The following is a 20,801-nucleotide window of genomic DNA, read 5'->3' on the forward strand; positions in this document are numbered from 1 at the left end:
TATATTTATGATGGATGGTTGCACTTTTTTGGGCTTCAAAATCTCATCCTCTATTCACTGTCATTATAAAGCTTGGAAGAGCCAGGACATTATTTAATATAACTCTGATTGTATTCGTCTGAAAGAAGAAAGTCAGATACACCTAGGATGGCTTGAGAGTGAGTAAATCATGGGGTAATTTTCATTTTAGTACAGTTAGTTGCCAAGGCAGCATTTCTTATTTTCGTTTTACGTTTTCATCTAATACTTATATTTGATTTTATTCCAGCTTCATTTCAGTTAGATGATTTTTAATGGAAGTCATGGAAGGCCACAAATGGTCTGAAATCCACACTGTACCAATGAATGTTTGATATGTTGGCTTGATATAAAGGCTTACAGAAGCCACCAGTCTTGCACTCTTATATTGAATCATGTTGAGCAAGAGGCCAGCACTGCATTATAAAATCTAATAAATTGGGTTTTTAATTTTTTTTTAATTTTTACATTTCATTTTTTGCTGCTTTCATTTAGAATACAACACAAATGCTCAAAGTGGACTGAGCATGTCTAATGAGACAAGGTTAATGAGTCAGTGTGTTTGCATCTGTTTTAGCATTCATGGTCCTTAAATCCATGATGCAATGGTGAAGCGCCATAATTATAAATTTGCCTCCATATTTATCCTCCTCATTTTACTGGTCTCAGTAACAGTTTCTGTTGAGGCAGTATTTTCATTTGCATCAAAATATCCACTTGTTATGTCTGTTATTGTCTGTTATAAATTTTAGTTAGGAGTTAGGACGCCATATGTAATTTGACATGAACGAAAACAAGGCTATCCCTCAGAGCTTTGTTTCCATCAAATTAAATTGTGTGTTTCCTCTGACCAAGGTCTCTTGCAGGACATCTTTGACTCAGAACTCAGTCTAAAAGGAGCTCTGTCTAACGTCCTTGATGTACGTCTGCGTCAGTGAATGAACACCTGCAAATTTCACCAGATTCCTCTGCTTTGAGACAATGTTGCATAAAGAATAAAGAATGTCTTGTGTGTGAGCATAATTTAGGGCAATAGTTCATATTTCTACACAGTAAAAAAAAATCTGTGAGATTTACTTTAAAATATATTGTAACAATATTTACTTACTACAGTTTTTCAACATATATAGTAAAGACTCTTAATCAATTGTAGCATTTTTGCAGTCTTTTACTATTCAAATTACAGTCATTTTTTACAGTGTAAGGTAAGCATTTAAACAGTATTAGTACAGCCATTTTTAAGTTTGAATAAGCTCATGGTACTAATGTGACAAATATCCAGATCATTTTCTACACATGGAATACGTCTAGTCCCAGGTTTGGTAGGTCCAGAGGCAACATGTGTACTTGAGAGAAAACCTATTACTGTTGTGCCCTTGAGCAAAGCATTTAACCTCAGGTTTGCTCCAGGGAGACTTTTCTGTGATTGGTCTACTGTGTGTTGCTGAATGTCTAGTAAGTAACTAACTAAATAGTGTGTGCCACAGTTAGAGGAGGGAGACGTTTCCTGTTCTGTCCTGATTCAGTCTTGCTAGTGCTGGTATGTGCTGACAGATTAAAACACAGCTCAGTGTGACAGTTGTGCGGCTCCTTCAGTGTGAAGAGTGAAGGCTGTTTTGTTTAAATATGTGCATGTTGTGAATGTCTTGCAGTAATGTATTATGGATAATGTGACAGGATGCAGAAATCTGTGACATCTAATGACTTGAATTTCATGGGTTACACGGATAGCAAACAACTTAATAAGAAACACGTTACCAGCTTATGACTAATAGTTGCTTAGGATTCAGCAAAAGATTAAAATGATTTATGTTTATGTATATGACATATTTACAATATCGTACAAAAGTTTGTGTAGGGTACTCCTGCAATACGGAGGCTACAGTTTTGGGACAAAAGATGTACCAATGCACATGAAAGCCCTAAGTGACATTTGGTACATTTTTACCCATAATACCTTCACAAGTGCAAGCGTAAATTAATAGATTACACAAGCAAACTAGTACCCTTCATAGTAAATGACAGCCTTGCACCTGTCTGCTAATTGTGCCCACCCTCTCACGACCACACAAATACATTTAATTTCTCAATTGTATTGTCTATAAGCTAGCATATGTGGTGTGTAAAAATGGTCTGTTAGTTTTATACTTTGTTTTGTGTGTATAACTGCAAAGCACTGTGACAATATTATGCCTCCCTCTGGGTGTCCTAACCTGTCCTTTCAGCAGAGTCATAAACATGTCAAGCATTTAATAAGATTCATTCATCTTCCAAGCTCATTCCTGTGGTTTACCATCAACAGGCAGCATGTGTCTCTGGGAGCAAAACAAAAGATCCTTGCATTAATGTGTTTCTCAACTCCTGTGAAAGCCTCTTCACCTGATTTGTGTCTGTGTTCCCCAATGTAGTCAACTTTGACCCTGCTTGCCGCTGACCTTTCAAATAATTACTGTCTAGACAATTTGTGTGGTGTATGTTGAGAGGTGTGTTGCAGCTCTGGGGGGAAGCAATTAAATTCCTTTATATTCTAAAAATTGGAATGGAGATTTCCTCTGAGACTTTACCAGTTTTATTTCTAAACTGAGCTAATGGCCATTTAAACCACATATGAGTCATTTTAAACTTTAGGACTCTTAATACAGTCTGAAAACGATCCACATGATCAGGTCAGACTAATGGTTTCGGTCAATGACGCAAACGATGATATGGATTCACAGTGACTCATCATTTACCATGAGTCAACCATCCCAGTTCTCCAGCCAAGTGAAGCGTCCTTGTGTTATACACATCAGAACACGTGCAGAACCATACCAAACAGATAGGTGAACAGTATTAGTGAATAAAAATAATACTTATAAATATATGCTTATATACTACTTTTACTACTACTGCTGCTACTACTACTACTACTAATAATACAAGTGTACAAATAAATACAATAATACAAAAGATTTCTATTTCAAACGTATGCTGTTCTTTTTATTCATCAAAGAATCCTTAAAAGCTCTTTATCTCTAATAAAAATACACAAAATATTAAGCAGCACAACTGTTTTTAACATTTATAATAATAAGAAATGTTTCTTGAGCACCAATTCAGCATATTAGAATGATTTCTGATGGATCATGTGACACTGAAGACTGAAGTAATGATGCTGAAAATTCAGGAATAAAATACATTTTAAAAAGTAGAAAACAGTTATTTTATATTGTAATAATATTTCAGAATATTACTGTTTTACTGTATTTTTGATCAAATAAACGCAGCCTTTGTTGAGCATAAGAAACTTCTTTCAAAAGCATTAAAAAAAACTTACTGACAGCAAACTTTTGAATGGTATTTTTCTTTTAATATGGACTGTGTTATGTTATCTAAATTCCCATCCCAGGAGGGTATTCTAGTAATGGCACTAAATGAAGGCCTGATGGTCTGCTGTGGTGAGAGAGCTTTCAGATTTGGACCATATATTGAAGCATTTCCAGCTCTCCACTGGAGCGTATGACGAAATGCTCCATGTTTCTGTTTGCTAGCTTTGAGCTCCTTTGCTCTTGCTTGGCAACTGTATGAAACACCTGAGCCTCAGCACGGGGTCCACTCTGTCCCACAGCTGTACGGGGCAGCCCTGTGGGATTTCAGCACAGACCTCTCGCATTCATCCCAGCTCCCAATGGCCCTCTAGTTTGTCTAGGTCAGATCAAGCATTTTAGTTCTATTTTTGAGCCTTATGTCAGACATGCACTGCACCATCTCTTTTAATGGTGTATGTTTCTTATGTAACTTATAACATGAGATGTGTTCTAAATCACCCCCTATACTCTCATTCACTATTCCCTACTTTACTCCACTAATATAGTTCACTTGAAGGAGTGAATGAAAACGAGTGAGTGAATTCGGACACTGAGTTCGCTGGAAGGGCTGCCGCTTTTGCATAGTTTGTGCTTGCTGTTTATTAATCATTTATAACTTAGCAAACTAGCAGGTCCAGTAGTAATGAAAAGATTTATTTTGAACTCTGTCATGGAAACTAGCATGTATAAACCTTAATTTAATAATCACTTAAAAAGGAATTTATACCTGTATGATGTTATGCTGTACCCACATTGGACCAGTGGTTTGGAAAATGGATGGATGGATGGTTCAGCTGCGGACGCCATCTTCTGGTGAGACACGGGAATTTATTCGGTGCATGAATCTCACAGTGCATTATGGGTATTCTCTAGCCGTTGAGTGTACATGAGTTGTACACTTGTTATTGCGGTGCATTATGGGATTGAATGAGCACACTCAATAATATCCACTATGGTTTTGGACAATACTACAACAAATGTCTGTCCCCTCAAAAAAGTGGCTTATTTAAGGTTATAGGTCGGGGGTTTCAGACACAGCCATGGATCACCTTTTGTTGTCTTATTCAACCATCCCTGTCCTTTTTCAGCAGACTTAAAGCAGTGACATACCAAGCCAAGGTCAAAAGACAAAAGCTGACTGTGTTGTCGCCTTGTGTCAGCTGCGTCTGGGCCAAAAAGCTGCGCTTGAACCAAGTGTGCCACACAACTCCTGAAAAATGAAGCCAAAACGTTTTGACCGCCCCAAGGTTGCTGGTCCCAGTAGGTCATAAACCCCACCCTCTCCATGTAATCTAATGGGACGTGAGACAAACTAAACAATTAAATTACACTTCAAATAAATTTTTTCCAAAGATGGTTTCTGTCATTTTTTCTCACTCACGGGTTCCGAATCAGCGCAAGATGTCAGCGCCGTATTGGGACACTGGCGGTGTCACGTGAAATCGAGTCCCCCCCCAGAAATCGGTCTGCTTTAGGACCAACTGTATAATATTTCACAATATTACTGTTTTTGCTGTATTTTTGCCCAAATTAACGCAGCCTTTGCGAGCATAAGAGACTTCTTTCTAAAACATTAAAAATCTTACCAGTGTATACTGTATATATTTTGTGTACATATTTTGGATTGAACAACGGCCTAATTAACCTCCCAATGAAACTTTCAGAGATGATGTCAGCTCTGAGGTTGCCATAGCAGCTGTCTGATCTCCCTGGAAATGATACATCCAAGAGATGAAAAGACAGTGCATCCTTTCCCCTCGCTGACATGTAAATATTTATCCCACAGCCCATGGCTGGAGAGTCAGATTTAAGGTCTCAGTGATTTAGTTTAGATTTCATTTTTGTTCTTTTTATAATCCAGACAGCCCACCCCTGAAGCCGAGCTTCACAGACCTGCGTATGATTAGATGATGGACATCTGATAAGTGTGTGCAGATGGAGGGTGTCTAATAAAGCCAATTTCATTACTGGACACATTCTGATCCCAGTATATCATCTCACTAGTATTAGTATTTGCTGATAAGAATTCTTATCCGTATTTTACGTTTTTCCCTCCTCATTTTTATGAATATCCTGCAGGATGTCAGTTGTGATTCTTTGATCTGTCTGAACCTATGCTGTGACTGACTTCCCATGATTCAAAGCTTTTATTAAAACGATAAATCTGAAGCAAACAAACCCAGAACCTATAAGTACAACAGTTTACTGTGAGCACTCTTTGGCCCTGTTTACACCTGGTATTCAGATGCGTTTTGGTCAATCGGATCACAAGTGGACGACGCTAAATACTGGTGTAAACAGGGTCTAAAACGTTTTGAGCTTGTCCACTTTAGACCACTTTCAGAGGTAGTCGAAAACGCATTAAACTGGATTGCTTTCGTAGTGTGAATGCTTATGTGGTCAAATGTATTCAAACTGCCGCAAAAGACTGCCTACTCTCCGCCTACTGACCTAACGCTTAAACATTGTGGGAAGCGCGCTAGTCAGATTGAATTTTAACTGTTGTCTGAAGACCCAAGTTTGGTTTGAAGATGAAAAACATACCAAGCACAATGTTCTCTCACCATTCCTGATTTCTTCACACACTCACCACGTGATCTTGCAGCTGTCAGAGCAGAAATGAAAGCTGATGCTCTCGGTATGTTTTTCCATCATCTCCGTGTGTGTTCATATGTAAATTGCGTGAGCTTATTTTGTCCAGTAGATCGAAACATCTGAAAAACCCCCCCCATAAATTTACCCGCCCATAGACCCTCCCCTTGAAGAAATCCGGTAGTTGAAAGTGAACAAAAAGAGACGGATTAAAACATCAGGTGTAAACAGGAATGTCTCCCTCATCTACTTGTGATCCGATTGACCAAAATGCATCTTAATACCAGGTATAAACGGGGCCTTTGATAAAACGGTCTCTGCAATCTTTTACAGAAAGAATGTGTGAACTGCTTTCCATCCATTTTTATCTACAGGACCCCGAGGCAACATGCGGCATCATCTCTCCTGATAGCCTTTTATTGCCATTACATTTCCTCTGACTCCAACCCTAATCACATCACTGTGAATCACATGCTATCCACAGAGTCCGTAATGATCTTCTCTCCTGACTTTCCTTCACGAGAACCTGATGAGCATGATTTTGATGTTGTACTTCAGATGTGTCGCTAGACTGCTGGAGTAATTCCTCAGTTTGAGCTTGCGCTCTATACATAATTCAAGCCCGATCCATCTGCCTGTTGCATGGATTAATATTTTCTGCACAGATTTGTAGGAGGAGATTGTGTCCATATGCCGGAGGCTACGGAGAGAGTAGCTTTATGGAACGGCATAAATTTCTTCCCGTGGACCTGAGTGGCAGAGATGGAGAGCACTTCAAGCCCGTCACATTCAGGCTGATTGATGCTCTCCACACTCTAGGCAGCACTCTTTAGATTTATAGCGCTCTCCCAGACCAACACAGCAATCAAAACAAAGCATGTGCGCCAATTCAAGAGCAGTCAGACATGTAAACAATATAATGATCTTGGTTGCTGCTCAGATTAAATCAAAATCAGTTGTAATGTCCCCTAAAGGTGTTTATTGAAAATCTATATATCTGTCTGCACTACAGTGTTTGCTTGTGTTTATATGATCAGTTATTGATTGAACTTGTAGAGTCTATTAACTCTATATATTGAGGTATTATTTCTGTTGTTTCAGTTTCTTTGAAAGGCCAGCTGACAGCTAAGGTCATGATGACTGAGAGCAAAAAATAGTCACATTGATTTAAGACCATATATATGGCCGATAAGTTTTTCTCAAGCCCGGCAGTCATTCTATTTTAGCTTCTCTCATAATGTCATGTCACAATATATGGCCTCCATTGTACAATTTAGTCTTTTTTAAGATTAATATTAGTTATTATAGTGGTGTATGTGTGCAAAAGGAGAGAGGAAGAGTGAATTGCTGAGAGGAGAAAAGGTAAAAGGCTCTGCTCAAAACTAGTGCACTGACTGCCTAGACAGGATTTTAAATCATCATAGGCAAACTGCTGACCTGAAGGCGGTTCCAAAAGATAGGAAGCTTCTAATATCCCTCATTTTGGTCATGTTTGGCAGCATGACATTCATCTTTCATGGACAAGGCAATCTCAGAATTCATTGTGACTGACTTAGTAAAAAATACATCTAAAATGACAGTTGAGAGATGTTATAAATATACATATATGTCAGAACGTTTAAGAAATTAATACTTTTTTCAGCAAGGACGCATTAAATTGATCAAAAATGACAGTAAATACATTCATAATGCTACAAAAGATTTCTATTTCAAATAAATGCTGTTCTATTAAACTTTCTATTCATCAAAGAATCCTGAAAAAATGTATCACGGTTTCCACAAAAATATTAAACAGCACAATTGTTTCAACATTGATAATAAGAATAAAAGTTTTTGAGCATCAAATCAGCATATTTGAAGGATCATGTGACACTGAAGACTGGAGTAATGGCTGGGGAGTAAAACGTTTTGAGCTTGTCCACTTTCAACCACTTCCAGAGGTAGTTGAAAACACATTTGACCGTATTGCTTTCTTAGTGGAAACGCTGATTTGGTCGAATGTGTTCGAACAGTCACTAAAGACCGCCTACTCCCCTCCTACTGGCCTAACGCGTAAACATTGTGGAAAACGCACTATCCAGACGGGATTTAAACTTTGTTGGCTAAAGACCCAAGTTTGGTTTGAAGACAAAAACGTACCAAGCACAATGTTCTCTCACCAGTCATGATTTCTAACATGCACTCACCGCGTTCGGCCGGTTTTTTGAGGCTGTCAGAACAGAAACGAAAGCTGATGCTCTCCGTATGTTTTTCCGTCATCTCCGATCGCGTTCATATGTAAATTGCGCAAGCTTATTTTGTCCATTAGATCTAAAGATCTGAAAAAAACCATACATTTACCTGTCCATACACCCTCCCATCAAAGAAATCAGGACAGAAGTGGTTGAAAGTGGACAAAAGAGACAAATTTAAAATACCAGGTGTAAACGAGTATGTGTCTCCCTCGTCCACTTGTGATCCGATCAACCAAAATGCAATTTAATATCAGGTTCAAACAGAGCCTTAAAAGGTTCCATTGTGGTTAGAGTGCTGCCTATGTAGGTAGAAGCTACTGTATTATGTCCGGACCATTGCTAAAATTCACAGGGCCTGGATAAGTAGGCTACAACCTAAAAGACCTTGGTAGGCCCGGGACAGTGTTCCTGATTGTCCTCCCCTGACGATGGCCTGTTTGTGTCCATGTATGCATGAAGAATCGATCTAAACTTAAAAGAATTTAGAGGCCCTTTGATGTGAAAGCACACAGAAAATTGCTTAAAATAGCACTAAAGATTAAACTGATGTAATCCATTTTAAAGGAACCTTCACCAAATATTTATTATTCAATTGCCATCTGCCAGAAAACTCTTGCTTAACCCACAAACTCCTTTAGAAGAGAACATTTATATTTGCACATATGAGCCTTTGCAGAGTTCACTCAGTGTCACCATATACCACAGACTTCACTCTCAGCACTCAAGGTAAACTCCCAATTAAACCCAGCATTCCCCTAACAATGGATTCTAAAATCAAATGGAAAGGGTTAGTCGTACTCATTAGACCTGAGCCGCATCGCTCATACCTCAATAAAGTGCTTTCTAATGTGCAGCTGCCCAAGATTAGCAGGTATTTTAAGGCTGGCTCAGATCGCTCATGCTAAAGCTTTATCAGACAAACCTTGTGAGCCGGAGACAAGCAAAAGAGGAGATTATATTAGAAGACAATGGGTCTCTGTTTAATGAGAGTAGGCTCCTATCAACACCAGGCTCAAGGGTTTTTTCTTTTCAGGAAGGACATTTGATAAAAGCTGCTTGCCTGTTTCTGAGAATGTACCGGGAGATTTCAGTTTTTGCGTTTAGATGGGTCTACAAATTGAGATGAAGTTAGTTACTTGTAGCCTATTTTTGGCATAGAAATGCACTTGCTTGTAACATTGTCCTTATTTACTTAGCCTTTTGTCATTCAAATCTGAATGCTATTATTGTCTGTGAAACACAAAAGGAGAATTTAGAAGAATCATTACTCAGCTTTTTTGTTTTACCATATAACAACAGTTTGTGCAGTACTAACCACATCTATTACAAATCTATTGAAGCCATGATAGCTTTGTGTGAGGAACAGACATTCATTCAGTTGTTATTTCCCTCTAGTTAGCTGTAAACTTGAGAACTGTTTTGGCTGGATCATTGAGCCAGTGAGGTGATTCAGATCAGACTGATTCTTGAATTGAATCAACTGGTCAGCGCTAATGAATACTGATTCAGCAGTTGTTGAGTTAAAAGGATAGGTTGTCCAAAATTGAAGATTCTGTAATCATTTACTCACCCTTATGTTGTTTCAACCCTGTAAGTTTCTTTCTTCTGCTGAACACAAAACATGATATTTTGAAGAATGTTGGTAACCAGACAGTTGACGGTAGCCATTGACTTCCATAGTTTTTATTTTTCCTACTATGTAAGTCAATAGGGGCTTTCGCACTGGAGGAACCTTTTCATAGTTCCTAGAACTATTGGCAGAAGTACCCGGATTTTGACGTGTTCGCACCACAGGAACTAGGAACGATTTTTTGTTCTAGGAACTCCTTTTGGGGGAACTTCAGAGTAGGGTCTAGTGGTTCGTTCAAGTCCTCCAAGGAAGTTCGTATGTGCGAGGTGGAAAGTCGTGTTTACGACGGCAGGTGCGTTCAAATCACTTTCGTCGGAGTAAGATGGTGGCGTGCCTTCTCTTAATTAATTACACAAAAATACAGCACTTCTACTTGTGAAGAAAAATGAAGAACAAAGAATGTGCATCAGGTGTGTTTAGCTTTTTATGTTTTTAATTAATTTATGAAGCCACTGTAAACTATATCGTTACATATTATATTGTTAGGCTATATTATAATGCTACCATATTTTGTGCAGGCAGTAAGCTTACTTCATTGTAAATAGAAAAGCCTGACAATGTCACTGCTAAATACTTAAAGAGTACTTTAGGGATGACGTGTTTTTGTAGGCAAAACCTGGAAGTGAGTTAGCATTTTAGGACTTCCGGTTCCATCGCCCCGAAGTCAATGGGTTTTTGAATGGGTTTTTGCTAAATCACCTGAAATAAGGCCTCTAAATATTTTCACGTTTTGATCTATGACATAAAACACACCAGTTATAACCCGCTTGTGATTTTTTTAAACCTTTATTGTGTCTTAAAAACGGCGGTTGCTAACAAATTGCTAAAAGGGACTACTTCCTTTGGCGGGGACTTTAGACGTCATCATGACAAACAGGACATTTGGACAGCATTTCTCATGAAAAAGTGGATAAGTATTCATACACAGCGCAGATCATAATCAGCGAGCATGTTTTTAAATAAGTTGTTTTTTAAATAAAGTTTGAGGAAGCTTGGTGGTAGTGACGTTGATCCGCGACCATGGTGTGCTGTAGTCCGTTTATAGCCTACTGTTAGCTTTTTATATCTGACGACTTTATTTAGGCTTCAAAATGTATAAATGTTGTGTTAACTTGTAAAGATTATCTTGATAGACAAAACGTGTAAGTGTCATAACCCTTTGTTAAACACAGAGCTTATTTTTTGCGATATTCCAAAAGTCTATGGGAAAAATGCATTGGCTTTTGATCAAGGGAACCCGTGCTCCGCTAACTTCCGGGTTGGCCTACAAAAACACGTCATCCCTGAGGTACTCTATAATATTGTGGTATTTCGCCATGTTTCTCACTGACATGCCCCCAACTCGTACAGATCGGGGACTGGATGGAACCGGATGTCCTAAAATGCTAACTCGCTTCTGGGTTTTGCCTACAAAAACGCGTCATCCCTGAGGTACTCTATTGGCTACCCTCAACTGTCTTTTTACAAACATTCTTCAAAATATCTTCTTTTTAGTTCAACAAAAGAAAGAAACTCATACAGGTGTGAAACAACATAAGGGTGAGTAAATGATGACAGAATTTTCTTTTTCTTTAAACTCAATGACTATGGTGATCTGGTCACAATAGTTCTTGAGTTAACAGTTTACTGGATGCAAGATTGTCAGTGAATAATGACTTTTTAATATACAGTTTATTATAATTTATATTATTTTATAAATAAAATGATATTCTTATTGATCATATAATGAATTTATATATAAACAATTTCATTTTTAAATAATATTATATAGAATTTTGTGGTGTTTTTGTCCTGTCTAAGTACACTACATTAAAATCTGCTTTATAGGTTGCCTGATCTGGATTTCTGATTCCTTTGAATGCACATGAGACTCAGTGGCATTGATATATACCCTGTTTAATCTGTTTATCTAAACTCATCTATCATCTTTACTTTGTTGCATCCTGCAGTATTGTGCTGCCCTCGCTAGGTGGCCTTCTGTAACTGCAATAGTCTGCACTTCACTGTGTGATCGCTTTGTCCATCCATTAGTTTGGTTTTTAAATTTAGGGGGTGATTTTTCCCACACATTTCCAAAAGATGTTCCTCACCCATTGCTTTTGAATGTATAAGATACTACAGTGCACATGTAAGACTGATTTGAATATCAATCCCAGAGATCAATATCAGTGTTGTTGTCTATCAACAGCAACTGATTGTTTTAGCAGTAAAAACGATGCATAAATCAGGATGAAGATCTAAACTTTTACACATGTTCACCGGATCTTATATTGTGTAGAAAATGTATTTGTGTGTGCAATGTGTCCACGTGGTAATCCTCGAAAGGTGTCCATGTCAGGCTCCTCACCTTGGTGCTGTGTGTGTCTGTCTAGAGCTGCACAGATGGAGCCAGTGACAGGATTAGGGAAGATTTTCCTTGATTTAATAAACAACTATGGCTCAGAAATGTAAGGGATAAACCTGGGCACACAGAGGCACATCAGAGAGCCGCCACACATCGGCGCAGCGCTTTCATGAGCCCAGGCGACGCATGTCCTACTTACACACCCTCCAAAGTCCCAGGGCGGGACGAAGGGGAAGATTGAGCTTTTACCACTAAAAAGATTAGGGGTTGACAAAGTACAAAACAAATCTGGCAGACAGAAACAAGTACAATACTGTTTTGGGTAATACTATGATTGAATCAGACAGACAGAAGTAAATTTTGTTCCTCTAAATATCCAAGGAAAGCTTCAAATACACTTTTATGCTCGTCTTTAGTTAGATATTTATGTTTAATATATTGTACAAATTGTGGGGTCGGTAAGATTTTTAAATGTTTTTGAAAGAAGTCTCTTATGGTCACTAAGACTGCATTTATTTGATCAAAAATACAGTAAAAACGAGTATATTGAAGAGAAAAATTATAATTTAAAATAATAGCCATTACTCCAGTCTTCAGTGTCACATGATCCTTCAGAAATCATTCCAATGTGCTGATTTGCTGCTCAAAAACATTTAATAATAATAATAATAATAAATATTATTTGGATGCTATTTGGAGATCGTGTACTAATGTATAGCTCCCCCTATAAGGTGAAATAAGGATAAATGATAAGAAATATAGATGTGTTTTAGATCAGTTTCCCATCAGATCCTTTAATCTGGGAGGTTTATCTTTCTGTGAGAATATGAATGAAGAGAGACCGGCAGTGAAAGCGGTTGTCAAAGGAGCCGTCGGTTACATCATCTTTAAGTCCAGCTGAGCTCGACTTGTTTCACGTGAGCCAGGAGAAAGCGTTGCGAGATTGAGCCGCAGATTGTTGGAGGATTACTAGTCCAGATTCACAACAGAAATTAAAAAATGGAGGCGCAGTCTCATGAGCAATAACAAAGCAGCTTGAGGGCAACGTTCAGTGTAAAGCAAGAAACCGGCATCTTTACGTCACAGACGGATTCAGTTTAAAGCTGAAAGTAAAGGGAATATAGCAGCAGTGCAGCGCAGCGCAGCTCAGCAGAGCTCCACCACCACGTTTATCTGTAAGTGAGGGATCCACCGCCAAACTGGCTGACCAGGACAGTTGGGAATGCTGGGATCAGTTGATCCAACTCCAGCTGAGCAGCTCAGGAGACTTCCTGCCCTGTGAGTGATCCCTGCTTAAATTAGTCACCTCAGGGTATCATTTAGCTTGTTTCCTTCAGTGGAGCCATTGCATGTGTAGGCAATAGATGTTGACTGTATTCTTCCTTATTAACCAGTTAATTTTTGTTTTATATTTTCATGTTTTTGTGTGCTTTTTTCTTGCTCTTTGCTCAAACTAGCTTGGCAATTCATTGTGGCTTTTTGTTGATTAACGAGAGCTCATCAAATACATGCTCTGCTAAATCCATCAAATTAAGTCATATCACAGCTATGCTCTGAGAATTTGGAGGCATTTTGCTACTGGAAGAATATGCATTTTTTTTCTGCAGAGTTTGCTGAAAGAGTTGCCTCATATCACCTTATTAATTTTTTCAGTACATGACTTTTTGGGACCCGATGGGCTGTAAATGTTCCCTTTGTGTGTGTTTTTGGGTGGATTAGGAATTTTTGCCTGTGTAGGATTATGATTTTTCTTTTTAAATGTACAATTTAATAATGTCACCTAAAAGTCAAGCACTGTTGCCGAACCTGCCCTCTGATCTCCAGGATAAGTCCCATCAATGGCTGTTTCACTGCTATCACAGGTGATTCTCAGCGGGTCGAGGTGCCACGGAAAGACATGGAGGTAATCATGGGACAAATGGTTGTTCTGGAGGCCTGGTACACCCCCACCACCTCCATCGAGAAGAACACAGTCATCTGGAGCTTCATGGCCAATGACTCCAAACAAGTAAGTATGTTTGGAAATAGTATTAATAATATATTTTTACTTAAAGTTTTATATATATATAATGTAATCCATTGCATTACACATTTAAGTTAATATAATTTGACTACTTTTTGATTACTTTTAGATTACTTTTGACCTAACTCATTTTTCACATGATTTCAATAGGGCAATCTTGTACTAAATTCATATGAAAATGCAAAGAGAAAGAAAATATATTACATTCTTTGTTATCAAAAGCATTAAATATTACATTATGTCTGGGTTTCCCAGACTGGGGTTTGTGAGTTTAATGAAAAACTATTAAGTAATTAAATCATAAAAATTTAAAATTAAAATAAATAATTTTAAAATAAAAACAATCAAAATAAAACACTTACTAAAAAAAGATTAGATGTAAAAAATAAAAGATGTAAAAAATATTTTATTTGTTTACCTGCATGTCTTGTGACCATTAACCGACATCAGAGAACCATTAACTTAATTTTCTTATTATTATTTATTATTATTATTATTGACTTAAACTTATTATTGGATGCAGAATTATTCTATTTTGTATTTTTACATTAACAATGTAATTAATGTTCTATTTATTAAAACCAAGTCAATCTAATCAAGTTAGTGTTATAATCATTTTTACATTTATTCCAAAAAAGTAACTAAAGGCAGTTTAAACAATATATTTTATTTGTGTATTGATGTTCAGCTGTTCTTTTTAATAGTCAACTTATTTCGGATCATCGGTAATGCTTGGTAAACATTGTCTGTCACAGACATGAAGATTTATCTTTAATTTCACCCAGCTGATTGCTCATAAAAATAAAAAAAAACCATAGTCATCATGTGTTCAGGTCTTTTCAATTTTGAGTTTAACATAAAGCAGTGATATCTAAGTAGTTGTTTACTTACTTTTTAATTAGTCTTCCCATTGACGCCATCATTTTGTTCATTCAGACTGACCAGGGAATGCACACGTAAACAAGAGGCTGGATTTATCACACAAACTAATCATATCCAATCATAACCAATCACATCCAATCATGCATTGCCTCCTCTCACTTTACTTTCCTCCATTCATTCTCAGTTACTCCCCATAAAACCCACCGCCCGCTTTAGGGTGTCTGTTGATTCTCTATGAGCTGAGAGGAGGCATGAGAGACACGGACTCCCGCTGTAATTGCACATTTTGCAATACTTGCATTGTTTTATTTTTGCAATATGGATTATTTTCTCATCCTATTTTTTTGAGGAAGCACTACCTCCCTTACGTCCTCAGAGGAAACAAGTATATATATATATATATATATATATATAAAAAAAACCAATATCTTAATGTTGAATTTAAAATAAGTCGGTTTTATTTGTCAGCTAACCATTTCCTGTCCTCCTTTTGCTGTCATTGTGAAAATAAGAGAGGCGGATTACGTCTCCTCCATCAGCAGACTAATAAATTACATGAACCTGACATATCAGACCCACCTCCCCTCTGCATCCTCTATCACAGGCTCACTCAACAGATGGGTTTCACTTTAATGTCACAGGAAGAGTATAGAACACTTGAAAGGTCAAAGCCTGCTTATAAAAAAAAACACGTGATGAATTTGATGGATGGGCGAGACGTGGATTAACTCGAGCTGTTGTCAATGAAGGTTTTAGATTGCGATGTAAATGTCAGCTAATACACCCTCAAGGTGTGATAATGCGTAAGGTTATACTGTACAGCCAGCTATCACATGCAACGTTTGCATGTGTTTAAATTATATTTGTAGTGTTTATCATAATCTGTAGTTTCACTTGTTTTCCTTTGCCTGCTAGATTATCATAAATAAATGGAATATCAGCCTAAAATTCGAACTTGACCATCTGCACTTGCATCCGAGGATTATCTTTAGCATGACAGTTTACCTCCATCATTAACATCGGCCACTCGCTCACCAGTGCCAAAAGCCTCTCATTTTAATGTTCTTGACTATATGAATCTACTGAAATGCAATGATATCTAGAGGTCGAACAGCCTACTAGCCTATTAGTTTACCTAAACTGTATATATATATATAGGTTTATATACACCATTCGAAGTTATGGATCTGTACAATTTTTTTTTACTTTTATTCATTGTTACAAAAAAAAAAATCTATTGAAAATAAATGCTGTGCTTTTGAACTTTCTATTCATCAAAGGCCCTGTTTACACCTGGTATTAAGATGCGCTTTGGTCGATCGGATCACATGTGGACAACGCTAAATACAGGTGTGAACAGGGTCTAAAACTTGTCCATTTTTGACCACTTCCAGATTGCTTTCGTAGTGTAAACTCTCATGTGGTTGAATGCGTTCGAACAACCACAAAAGACTGCCTACTCACCGCCTACTGACCTAATGCGTAAACATTATGGGAAGCATGCTAGCCAGATGTGATTTTAACTTTGTCATCTAAAGACCCAAGTTTGATTTGAAGATGAACGAAAAACATACTAAGCACAATGCTCTCTCACCACTCCTGATTTCTAACACACACTCATCGCGTTCAGCGTGGTCTTGTGGCTGTCAGAGCAGAAAAGAAAGCTAATGCTCTCCTTATGTTTTTCCGTCATCTCCGGTCGCGTTCATATGTAAATTGCGTGAGCCTATTTCGTCCATAAATGGGAATGTGTCTCCCTTGTCTACTTGTGATCCGATCTACTAAAACGCATATTAGTACCACGTGTAAACAGGGCCAAAGAATTCTGAGGAAAAAAAATTCGGTAACACTTTAGTATGGGGAACAATTCTCACTTTTAACTAGTTGCTTATTAGCTTGCATATTAGCTGTTTATTAGTACTTATAAAGCACATATTAATGCCTTAGTCTGCATGACCATATTCTACATCCCTAAATCCTATACCTAAACTTAAACGCTACAACTACCTTACTAACTATTAATAAGCAGTAAATTAAGAGTTTATTGAGGCAAAAGTCATAGTTAATAGTAAATATGTGTTCCCCATACCAAAGTGTTACCAAATTTTCATGGTTTACACAAACATATTAAGCAGCACAACTGTTTTCAGCATTGATAATAATAAGAAATGTTTCTTGAGCAGCAAATCAAGACAGATCTGATTGGTTCACACAACCAATATGCAAACGTGTAGTATTGCAGATGCCTATTGCGTGTAAAGGTGTCACTGTGTGCTTTTGCACTGCAGGTCATCTCCTATTCCTCAGGGCAGATTGGCATCGGTAGCGCTGACTTTCGGAAGCGGGTGGGTTTTGCCATGTCTATGCCCTCCGCCAATCTGTCCATCTACATAAACAACACGCAGGAGTCTGACTCCGGGCGCTACATCTGCAATGTCATCATCCCAGGAGGTATAGGCCTGTTAGGGGAACTAAACCTCAATGTTAAAGGTACATTGACAAAATCTGCTTATATTAACATATTTATGGCCTTTAACGGTCTATCTCATGATTTCTTTCTCTGTTTGTTCTAGTTCCTCCATCCACGCCTGTATGCTCTATGACAGGAAATCCTGTACTGAGTGGAAACGTAACACTGAGCTGTAAATCCAGCTATGGCAAACCTGTTCCTCAGTACAAATGGACCAAAGCAGCTCCTCTTTCTGAGGTCTTCTTCTCTCCCATGCAAAGTGAGTCTCCTGCATATGTATGAACGCCATTGTTTGCTTCTCTTTCTTTATCTGAAAACAAATTCAGGAGCATCTGTGGATTTTATTTTTCATCCACTAATGATAATTTCACTGAAAGGTGTTAAATTTGCTGTATGGATTGATATATATTTAAATGTTTGGAATGTGTTTAATTTAGATGGCACACTACCATTCAAAAGTTTGGGGCTGGTAGGATTGTTTAATGTTTTTGAAAGAAGTCTCTTATGCTCACCAAGGCTGCATCAATTGATCAAAAATATAGTAATATTGTGAAATATTTTTACAATTTAAAATATTTTAATATATTTTAAAATGAATGTGTCCTTGCTGAATAAAAGTATTATTTTCTTTGTTTGAATGTTAGTTTAGTTTAGAGATACACTGGCATTAAAACTATACTGTAGGAAACTCAAGATATTTAGACAGCTGTTAAGTGCTCAATTAGCATATTTGTGTGGCTGTTAAATTGAAGAATTAACATTGATAATCTTGTTAACTCAAGATCATCCTGTCATCAACAATTATGTAATTTAGCAATTAATAAGTAATTATATCTTGTCGCAAAGCTAAAGAAGATGTTGTAATAGAAACTCAGTCGGGCTACAAATTAGTTGCTATGCTGTATATATAAGTACTTCTTTTTAATTTTCTTTTTTAATTGTTTTTAACTGCTTTTCTATATTTTTAACTGCTTTATATCTATATCTAGATCGAAAAACAGAATTAGAATATGATTATAATGCTGTTCAGTTATGAAATCAATTTGTAGACCAACCCAGAAGGCTAATTCACCATGGGTTCCCCCAGGAATTTGCTCTGAGAGTTTGGGAGTTTACATGCTGTACAAATCAGTCAACCATTTTAGACTTAAAGGGTTAGTTCACCCAAAAATGAAAATTCTGTCATTAATTACTCACCCTCATGTCGTTCCACACCTGTTTTAATGATGTCTTTACTACCTTTCTGGGCTTGAAATTGGTTATGACGTTGCTGTCTATGGTGAAAGAAATACATGACCATTCAAAATTATGGGGTCATTATGATTTTTTTATTTATTTAAAGAAATTAATATTTGTTTTGCATTAAATTAATCAAAAGTTATGGTAAATACATTTATAGTGTTACAAAAATAATAATAATAAGAAATGTTACTTAAGTACCAAATCAGCATATTGGAATGATTTCTGAAGGATCATGTGACATTTTAAATATATTAAAATCAATAAGAATTAAATATAACGGTCAATAATTTTACTGTTTTTACTGTATTTTTGATCAAATAAATGCAGCTTTGGTGAGCTTAAGAGACTTCTTTTTTTAATTATTTAAAATCGTACTGACCCCAAATGTGTGGACAGTAGTATATGACTGTGTTATATTGGTTTTATTTTTTGTTATTATTGTAGTATGGTCTTAAGGAGCTGTTTTTCTCTGTACTCAGACAGTTTATTATCTCTATGAGATTGGTTAGATGCTGTTTAGAGAGGAAGAGCACTGGCATCATTTATCACTGATTTAGCATGTCTTCCTCTCTTTGGCCCGAGGAGAGGTGGAAATAGCTCCATTACCCTCAGAGCAGCCAGAGAGACACATTCCCATCAACTTCTGAACACGGCAGGTTTGACCTTGACTGAGTGCCAGGAACGTCTTACAACATTTCTACAGTACTGGCACATTCTCTCAAGTCCAAAGCATGCATGGCATATTACAGTTACAGAACTAGAAACATGCATTAAGTATCCAATGTGTTTTTCCAAAGAATATCATGATGATTTCTGTTGACATGTCATTCTGATCAGCACAAATCTTTAGTCGAAATACACTGCGGTGCCAGCTGTTCATGAAAGCAGGCTTATACCATGCAGCAAATTTCCTCCTTGATCCTAGGCACGTGAGTCTCCCGGTTTTTCTCCTGACATGAGAGTCCTGAGGGTGGCGAGGTGCTCAGTCATTCTCCCCTCAGGAAAGACGTTGTGTATTGTGTTCTCCTGGTCATTTGTCTTCCTCTCGTCCTCTCTCTGTTACTCTCATCTGCGCATTCACAGAGTGGAGGTCCTGCCCCCAGCCTGTGCTTGTACTGGGATACCTGGGTAAGGGAACAGACCCTAGGATAGAGAGAGCTCCTTTAGATACACTCTTTAGAGCCACATTAGGTGTGCAGTTCACTCTTGCAGTGTTGCTCAGTATTTTCCTGGAATAAAAACAAATTATAAACTACTTGCACTACCATTCAAAAAGTTTGGGGTCAGTATGTTTTGTTTTTTTTAATAATAGAGTAATACTTTTATTCAGCAAGGATGCATTAAATTTATCAAAAGTGACAGTTAAGACATTTATATTGTAACAGAAATTTCTCTTTCAAATATATGCAGTTGTTTTGAATGTTCTGTTAATCAAAAGAAAATGTTTCATGGTTTTCACAAAAATATTAAGCAGCACAATTGTTTCCAACATAGAAAAAAATTCTGACGGTCTAATCAGATTCAATTAACTATGCTAAGCTATGCTAAAAGTGGTGCCGCCAGACCCGGAGTTTGGCTGAATGGATTCGAAAAAGGTAAAACTCAACTGTTTAACTCTAGGGGAGTTGGAAAATGAGCCTATTTTCAAAAAAAAGTAGAGTGTTCCTTTAAACACCTCTGATTGGCCATTGTGTTCACGCACTCAACAGATATGTCTGTGATTAGCAAGAATGATCAAAACATGTTGTAAATAGACATCTTTGACTCTTTTCACCGAGCGCTTGGACAGATACAGGACACAGGAGTGTTTGAAAGCAGGCATCTATCCCTAATATATCCACTGATAGACACCTGCTTTCAAACGCTCCCATGTGTACCTGTGTAAGCGCTCTGTAAAGAGCGTCAAAGATGTCTATTTATGTTGATCATTGTAGTCAATCACAGATATATCTGTTGAGCACGTGAACACAATGGCCAATCAGAGGTGTTTAAGAACAGCGCTGAAAATGCTAGGGAGAA

General features: G+C 37.4%; 1 protein-coding gene across 1 annotated transcript in view; it reads left to right on the forward strand.

Annotated features, from left to right (window-relative positions):
- esamb (endothelial cell adhesion molecule b) overlaps positions 1–20,801 on the forward strand; it is a 43,641-nt gene that overhangs the window by 15,037 nt on the left and 7,803 nt on the right. The window contains exons 2-4 of the mRNA XM_051861606.1: positions 14,028–14,173; positions 17,359–17,560; positions 17,644–17,799. Of these exons, the coding sequence (XP_051717566.1) occupies positions 14,028–14,173; positions 17,359–17,560; positions 17,644–17,799 (504 nt within the window). The remainder of the gene's footprint in view (positions 1–14,027; positions 14,174–17,358; positions 17,561–17,643; positions 17,800–20,801) is intronic.

Source organism: Ctenopharyngodon idella, chromosome 15, assembly GCF_019924925.1.
Source record: "Ctenopharyngodon idella isolate HZGC_01 chromosome 15, HZGC01, whole genome shotgun sequence".
NCBI lineage: Eukaryota > Metazoa > Chordata > Actinopteri > Cypriniformes > Xenocyprididae > Ctenopharyngodon > Ctenopharyngodon idella.